The 8,691-nt window shown below is 50.0% G+C and overlaps 1 protein-coding gene across 2 annotated transcripts; it reads left to right on the forward strand.

The window, feature by feature from the left end:
- The first annotated feature begins 128 nt into the window (after positions 1–128).
- Positions 129–7,291, forward strand: Xkr8 (XK related 8). Of its 2 annotated transcripts, none has more exons than XM_071617528.1 (3): positions 129–541; positions 3,207–3,427; positions 5,893–7,291. In XM_071617528.1, exons 1-3 carry the CDS (start codon positions 249–251, stop codon positions 6,588–6,590), a joined length of 1,212 nt encoding a protein of 403 aa, XP_071473629.1. In that variant the 5' UTR covers positions 129–248; the 3' UTR covers positions 6,591–7,291. The 2 variants fall into 2 exon arrangements, with proteins under 2 accessions (XP_071473629.1, XP_027792778.1); XM_027936977.3 differs by having other exon boundaries at positions 3,231–3,427.
- Positions 7,292–8,691: the final 1,400 nt, after the last annotated feature.

Genomic DNA, 8,691 nt, shown 5'->3' on the forward strand with positions numbered 1-8,691 from the left:
CCCAAGGGCTGGCGACAGGACCAGATTCGGGAGCGCCTTTTGGGTTGCGGAAGGGCTGGCTTGGGGGCTCGGGCAATACACCAGCTTCGCTCCTCCCCGGACAGGGCGGGATTGGGAAGTCCCGCCCAGCAGGCCCCGGCGCGGGGCTGCCCTAAAGGCTGCTCCCGCCTCCTTCCTGCGACCGCGACCTTGGGATAGAGTGTGGGTCCCAGGGGCAAGGGGAGGGAACGGGCAGAGGCTGGCGGGTCATGCCCTGGTCGTCCCGCGCCGTTCTCCTTCGGGATCTGATCTTGGGCGTTTTGGGCACCGCCGCCTTCCTGCTCGACTTGGGCGCGGACCTGTGGGCCGCCGGCCAGTATGCGCTCAGCGGCCGCTACCTGTGGGCCGCGCTGGTGCTGGCGCTGCTAGTCCTCGCATCGGTGGCGCTGCAACTCTTTAGCTGGGTCTGGCTGCGCGCCGACCCCGTTGGTCTGCACGAGTCGCAGCCTCCCGGCCGCTGCTTGGCGCTGCTGCACTTCCTGCAGCTGGGCTACCTGTACAGGTGAGCGCCGCGCTCTCGGAAAGGGGAGGGAGATCGGTACCTCCTGCACCTGGGCTACTGGTAGTAGAGGCGAGACTCCTGACACCCTGAAGGGGGTGGGAGGAGAGGATGGACGCCAGAAGAGGAACCAGATCTCAGCAGCTGAGCCTCCAGACCCTTAAGGAAAGAGAATCCAGGTCTAGAGTCCCCAGAGCTCATCTAGCCCTACCCGTCAGGTTCCGGTGAAGGAAAGCGGTGTTCAGGGAAGAGGGAAAGAGGGCTTCGCAGTCAGATTTTCTGGAGTCCGTGTCTGGCTATGCCACCTGTGACTTCCTTTCTGCGTTTCTCTGAGCCTCAGTGTTCTCCTCTATGGAAAGAGGCAGTTGCGGATAGAGAGGTCTGGCAGGCAGGTCAGTTGTGAGGAGTCAATGGAAGGAGTAGGAAGGTACCTCAGGCTGTGCTGGCACTGTTCAGCGCTGCTGTGCCTTTTAGTCCTGGGCAGGGCCTTGGGCAGGTCACTGACCTCTCAAGATCTGTTTACTCATTGCTGCAATGCCTACTTCTCTTTTATGAGGATTAAATGAAATGACACCTGTAAATTGTCCTGGCATAGTGTAAGCATCCAACAAATGTCAGCTAGCTTCATGATTATGTGGGCCACCCTGTGAGTTTCAGCAGCCCTGAACCCCCAGAGCATGCTCATTCCCTCTCCCCTTTTCTTTCCCAGTTGTGTGCTTCTCCCTCAACACTGGCTTCCCATCCCCAGATGGAGCAAGAGGGCAGAGGTGTGCTGGGCTCCCTAATGAACTCCTGTAATCCCAGTGATTTGGGAGGCTGAGGCAGAAATATCAAACATTTGAGGCCAGCCTCAGCAACTAAGCGAGCCCCAAAGCAACTTAGTGAGACCGTGTCTTAAAACGAAAAATAAAAAATAAAAGGACTAGAGATGTGGCTCAGTGGTAAAGTGCCTCTGGTTCAATCCCCAGTACCATTAAAACAATAACAACAACAAAGAGATCATGCAGTTTGACTTATCTAACACCCCTGGAGCCAGCCAGGGCTGGGCACAGGCTGGGTCTCCGAAAATATGTGCAGACTATGCTCCTTTTTAGAATTAGCAGGGGCCTGTAGAGACAGTGAAACTGAAATCAAAGGGTCAGAGCCATGCCATGAAGTCAGGACTTCATTGTGTGGTCTGGGTTAGGATGGCTGGAGGCGAAATCTGCTTTGGAGTCCATTTTTACAAATTCTATTCAGATTTGCCTTGACAAAGCTGCATGGAGTCTCCAGAAGTAGAGAGAGGAGCTTTGATGTCGCCATTTTTCCTGAGGGACTGCAGGAGACACCAGTAAAACCCAGAGGGATATGGAGGGGCACAGTATTACTGTCTGGGAGGCCTCACTGGGCCTGCGTTCATGAGTGCTTCATGCATCTTGCCTTCTCCTGTTTCTGCTGACTTTTGGCTTGAAAATAGGGTCTCTGTTCCTGCTCGTGACAAGGCTGAAGTGGGGGCTTCTGTTGAGGCATTAGAGGACCAAAGGCAGAAGCTCCTGTGAGGGAGAGCCCCAACAGAGCCCTGCCTGCCTGTCGCTCAGTGTGTTATCAGGTCTATACAGGCAAGTGACAGCTGGCATCTGATGAATGAATTTGCATGGAGGGAATGGACTCTCCCCCTAGAGCCAAGTGAGATCAGTTCTGGGTGCAGAACTACTGTCCCCTCAGGCCAATTAATCCCTGAGGCCTGTGTGGACAACCTTAATTCTGCCCTAGTCTCTATCCCCACCCATCTGGGCCAGCCCTGCACCCCCCATTTGTCCCTGGGCTGTTTCAGAAATCTCTCTTTTTTTTGGGGGTGGGGTTACTAGGGATTGAACCCGGGGTATTTTTTCATTGAGCTGTATCCCCAGTCCTTTTATTTTTTATTTTGAGACAGGGTGTTGCTAAGTGGCTTAGGGCATTGCAAAATTGCTGAGGCTGGCCTTGAACTTGGAATCCTCTTATCTCAACCTCCTGGGTCACTGGGATTACAGGTGTGTCCCACTGTGCCTGGCTCCAGCATCCTCTTAAAATGGGATTTCTGCTCCACTGTAACTCTTCCCACCCTTCCTCCTCGCCCCAGCCAGTGTCTTCTAGGGCACAATCTGATCCCATGTTGCCCATGCTCAGAAGCTCTCCATAGTTCCTTGCCCACGGGATCCCAGGAGATTCTTAGGCATAGTAAAAGTGAGAACTACTGCCTTGGACAACTTTATAGCATGCCTTTCAAATTCAAACAGTTTTGGGTCCCTTTCTGATTCCCTCACTGCTAGCTGTTGCTGCTTTTTTTTTTTTTTTTTTTTTGTGATGCTGGGGATTGAACCCAGGGCCTTGTGCATGGAGGCAAGCACTCTACCAACTGAGCTATATCCCCAGCCCCACTACTAGCTTTTTGATGCCATTTCCCCAGATGTAAAATGGGGCTCTTGTGAGGGGTAAACAGGACAAGGTTTGTGATGCTCTTGGGGCAGTGCCTAACCAGCAGGACTAAAAGTTGTGTTTATCCCAATTTATAGATGAGGTTCAGAGAAGTTAGGTAGCTTGCCCAAGTCCCTCTACCATATGAGTGGACAAGTTAGGATTGGAGACTGTTTGCATCTGCCAGATGGGTAAGAGGCTGAGGAATTCACTGGACGCTGACCTGGCCCAGTGGGCATCTGTGTGTACTGCCTAGATGCCTGCAGGGGCTGCAGCAGGGGCTGTTGGTGTGGCAGCAGGAGGAGCCTTCCGAGTTTGACCTGGCCTATGCCGACTTCCTGTCCTTGGACATCAGCATGCTGCGGCTCTTTGAGACCTTCCTGGAAACGACGCCACAACTCACACTGGGGCTGGCCATCGTGCTACAGAGTGGCCGCGCTGAGTATTACCAGTGTGAGTACCAGGCCAGCAACTGGCCCTCCTTTTATGGATTAGCAGAATTTCCCTTCAATGTCAGCAATATATTTGCTTTTTTAGAATGACTGTTGAGAAAATAGGAGACCAAACTTTAGGCAGTGAATCTGGGTTCAAATCTAAAGTTAATCTTTAGCTGCATAAGTATGGAAGATTGCATAACTTCTCTGAGTATCAGTTTGGCCTCATCTGAAAAATGGACATAATGTATGATCTTGCCAGATGCAATGCATATGCCTATAATCCCAGCTGCTTAGGAAGCCGGGGCAGGAGGATTGCAAGCAAGACCCTGCCTCAAAATGAAAAATAAAAATGGCTAGGGATGTAATTCAGTGTTAAAGTACCCTTGGGTTTAATCTGCAGTACCAAAAAAAAAAACCCTACCTCATAGAACTGATGAAAGGATTAAATGGGGTGCTACATATAATGCTCAGTGGCACATAATAAATCTTAATTATAATTTTTATTAGTTTGATGATATTAGATAAAGCATGTAGGGTACCTGATATATAATAAGCAACTTGTTATTCAATAAACAATTTATTGAGTACCTTCATACAGTCAAGTTTTTATTGAGCATCTCTTCTGTACCTGTCACTGTGCTAGGGACACAGCAGTGAGTAAGACACGCGGAGCCTCTGCCCAGCCAGGATGAGTGACTATAAACACAAGTAGTTACAATAAATGTGCTGAGTGACTGGAAAACAGAGGCAGGTGGCGGAGGCTGGCAGAGCCTCAACAACCACTGGGAAAGTTTGTGTAGTAAGGAGTCTTGGGAGGCTTTCTCGGAAAAGGGAAGTAACTTGCCCAAAGTCAAGGGTGGCCACGCTAGACTCCAACTCACAGCTCATTCAGAGTCCAGTGCCTCCGCTTTGCCTTTGCCACCCCAGTACATCCCGAAGCCCCCTGCTAAAAATGCCACAGCCTCCCAAAGAACCCAGTCCCCACTCTGCCATCACTTTTAGTGTGACACAGGAGTCCATCTTCACTTTATACCAGAGGAAAGAGGTATAAAAGGTAAAGTGACAGCCTGGGTCAGTCAGCATTCATTGGGTGCATTTTTTTTTCCTGTTTTAAGGTGCTAAAATATCTAGGACCAGAGCCATGTGGAGACAGACTATACCATATGTTGGGTGGAGGAGACTGATTTCTCAACTTTTTATTTAGCAAACATTATCCCAGGTGAGCAAAATCTGCCTGCCTGCCTGCCTTTTGCAGTACTGGGGATCAAACCCAGGACCTCACACCTGCTAGGCAAGCACTTTACCACTGAGCTATATCCCCATCCTTTTTTAGTTAATTTTGAGACAAGGTCTTACTAAGTTGCCCAAGTTGGCCTCAAACTTTTAATCCTCCTGTCCCAACCTCTCTAGTAGCTGGGATTATAGGTGTGCATCACTGTGTCCAGCCAGAATCTGTTCTCTACCCTCCAAGAACTTAGAAATAAGGAAGTAGGTAATAATTAGTGTGATCAGACTCCATGCAGAAGTGGGTGGGGTATTATAGAGATACCCGACACAAGGAGTGTGTGGGCTGGGTGACCCCAGTGGATATTCAAGCTGGGGCTTGTAGGGTGAGGAGGAGTGGGTCAAGGGAAGTGAAGCATGTGCTTCTGGCTTTACTAATAAACCAGACAAGCTTGTCAAAAGTCACAGGCTGTGGCATGCTGGACAAACTGGAAAAACTTTAGCCCTGCTCAAACCTAGAAGGTGGGTAGTTGGAGACAGGGATGGCCACAGATCTGATGGGTATATGATAGGTTCCCAATAAACATTTGAGTGAATTAGGTGGATGGGAAAGGGGAGGAAGCATTCTAGAGACATTTCAGGACTGCTTCCATCTTTCCTTGGAGGTCCTAGGGTTCCAGTCCAGGTTGGGCAACGAGGATGTGGGATAAATACCTTATCGTCAGCTTCTGGATCTTGGGAAAGCAAGTCCAGGGTCATGCTGTCCATGGAAGGGAGCAGAGGGGAATGAGGAGAACTTCTGCCATGCCACAGGGACATCTCTTCTAGTCTGAGGACAGCTGCAGGCAAAGACCTCTCTGACATGGAGAAATCAGCCCCTTTCTGATAACTGATTTTCAGACCCAAGAAAAGCTTAAGCTCTTCTGAGAAAGGAAGGGTTATGGGTCCTTAGAAGATGCTCAGGGTGCAGCCAAGGCCGAAGGGTGCCAAGTTTCATACCTTCTCATTCTTGAAAGATGTCCCAGGATAGCACCTAAAGTAAAGCCTCCTGGTGAGGTCAGGCTACACAACTGAATCCCTGCCCTCTGGTTGTGTGAACTCACTGAATGTTCTGGCACTGCAGTTTTCCCGTCTACAAGTGGGGGCATTCTAATACCCAACTCAGGGCTGCTAGGAGAACCCCCAGGGTACCTGTGTGCCTGGGGATGCTAGGCAGGCTGCTCACAGAGCTCACCTGTTTCCTCTTATTCTTTATAGGGCTTAGCATCTGCACATCCTTCTTGGGCATCTCATGGGCACTGCTGGACTACCACCAGGCCTTGCGCACCTGCCTTCCCTCCAAGCCCCTCCTGAGCCTGGGCTCCTCTGTCATCTACTTCCTGTGGAACCTGCTACTACTGGGGCCCCGAGTCCTGGCGGTGGCCCTGTTCTCAGCCCTCTTCCCCCATTATGTGGCCCTGCACTTTCTGGGCCTGTGGCTGGTGCTGCTGCTCTGGATCTGGCTTCAGGGCACAGACTTTATGCCAGGCCCTACCTCTGAGTGGCTGTACCGGGCGACAGTGGCCACCATCCTCTATTTCTCCTGGTTTAATGTGTCTGAGGGCCATACCCGAGGCCGGGCCACCATTCACTTGGCATTCCTCCTAAGTGACAGTGTTTTGCTGGCGGTCACTTGGGTGACTCATAGCACCTGGCTCCCATTGCACATGTGGCTTCCCTTGGGCGGTGTCTGCTTACTTTTAGGTCTGGCTCTGCGCCTTGTCTACTACCGCTGGCTCCACCCTAGCTGCCGCTGGGAGCCTGACCGGGTGGATGGGGCCCGAAGTCTCTCTCCTTTGCCACACAGTCAGCTGCCTCAGAACAGGCGCATGATTCACTTGGCTCGGAACTTTTTCCCCAAGGCTAAGAATCAGGCTGCTTTGTCAGGGAAGGGAGAGGTGAATGGGGTCCTTTGAGGCAGGGTCAGACCAGCCTAGGGAGTTCACAGTGTAATAGAATGAGAAGGCCTGGGCCCTGGAGGGCCAAAGGTGCCAATTATTATGTAGGAGACACTTTTCTCCTTTTCCCCAACCAGTATAGCTGGTGTCCCAGAGCTTCCCATGGCTGGTATTTTCACCTTTCAAGTAATTGGTGGAAGTGCCATGCCACCCTTGTTTTCCTCATCTTGCCTAGAAGGCCCCAGGACACCTATGGGCTGGCTCTCTGGAATTTTTCCCTGCACTACCCCATTTGTTCAGTTCATTCAACAAATGTTTACTGAGAGCACTTTATGTGCTGGGAACATTTTTCTAACTGTGGAACCAGCTGCTGCTCTATAGTTTCATCCTCTGCCTGCTCCAGCCAATCCTGAGTAGGATCTCAAAGGCTGGTGGACCAACTCTGCACAGCCCCTGCCAGCACCTCCACGGTCTTAGCACAGCTGTTTCAGCCTTGGCTCCTCCAGGGGCTGCTTTTTGCCCAAGTGCCTTGTGGGCCTGTGGTCTGGACCATGCACAGCCCATTGAGTATTTTTATTCTTTAACCAGTGTACCTCCTACCTCAGAGTTGATGTGAGAGGAAGAGAATGTGTATATATACGTGTTGCTGCCAGTGAGGACACGTGTTATTTTTGTTTAACAGTATTAATATGTTATTATTAAAAACTTGTGCAATCCTCTGGTCTGTGTCATTAAAGTCTACTACCTCTCCCGGAAAAAATGGATCAGGGATGTGGAATCATTTAAAATTGGAACACTCCAAATTTCAGGAGCTGGTGAGCCTGAGTGGGCTGGCCCACACATTCAGCAGGGAATCGAAACCTGGATCTGGTGGACTTGGTGCTTTCTCTTACCACGGCTCTGCTGCTGGGCCTAGTGGGAGCAGCTACAAGCATCTTTAGGGTTAGGAAGTATGAGAGGCCATGTGCAGAAGGTTCTTTGTTGGGAGCTCTTTGAGGTTATATGGTAAGATCACTTAAGGGACATGGTTGTGAGCAGTGGTCCCAGGAAGGTGAAGTCTTTTGCTGCTTGGAGGAGTCTGTGGGTTGGAGAAACAAGGAATAGGAAGAGGACACTGGAGTCTGAGAAGATGGTTTTGTTACTACTGTGATGGCATCTGGAATAGTTTAGTTCTGTTATTTATTATAGTAGAGAGACACAATAAACAGGATTACTTATTAAGATAGTGTTAAGTGCTAAAAGAAAAATAGAGCAGAGCGGGGAAGGTGTTTGTATGTTGGGAGTGGGAGTTAGCAACTTTAGAAAGAATGGCCAAGAAAGACCTCCCTGAGGAACTGGTAATCCCTAAAGGTGAGGGAGAGAAGCTTTAGTAGTGACTATAGCCTGTTGCTTATAAATGTGATAAGGAGCAGGACCTGGAGTCACTATTAAGGTAAGGAAGATTGCAAATACTATTCCTGAGGACTGCAGTTCCGCTGGATGAAGGAGGACTTGTAGTGGTGTTGGCCTGAAGCTGAGGATTACCCAGAGCTGAAGGCTGGCACCAGGAAGAGGCTCCGGGAAGATGTTTTACATAGAATGTTATAGGAAGAAAGAATTTTGCAAATCCTACAGTCTTTGAGACTTCTGCATTTCACAGACCAGTCAAAAGGCTAACATGAGAATGGGCATGGTGGTGTACATCTGTAATCGCAGTGACTAGGGAGACTGAGTCAGGAGAGTTGAAAGTTTGAGACCAGCCTGGGCAACATAGCAACACTAGGTCTCAAAAATAAAGGGCTGGCCAGGTGCGATGTGCACACCTACAGTCCTAGTGGCTCGGGAGGCTGAGACAGGAGGATTCTGAGTTCAGAGCCAGCCTCAGCAACTTGGCGAGGCCCTAAGCAATTCAGTGAGACCCTGTCTCTAAGTAACCTGCAAAAGGGGGCTGGGGATGTGGTTAAGTGCCCCTGAGTTCAATCCTGGGTATCATAAATAAATAAATAAATAAATAATAAAGGGCTGGTCGTATTATAGTGAAGTAACCACATCAATGGTGATAGCAGCTTAATTCACAATAGCTAAGCTATGAAACCAACCGAGGTGCCCTTCAACAGATGAATGGATAAAGAAAATGTGG

Source organism: Marmota flaviventris, chromosome 10 (assembly GCF_047511675.1).
Source record: "Marmota flaviventris isolate mMarFla1 chromosome 10, mMarFla1.hap1, whole genome shotgun sequence".
Classification (NCBI taxonomy): Eukaryota; Metazoa; Chordata; class Mammalia; order Rodentia; family Sciuridae; genus Marmota; species Marmota flaviventris.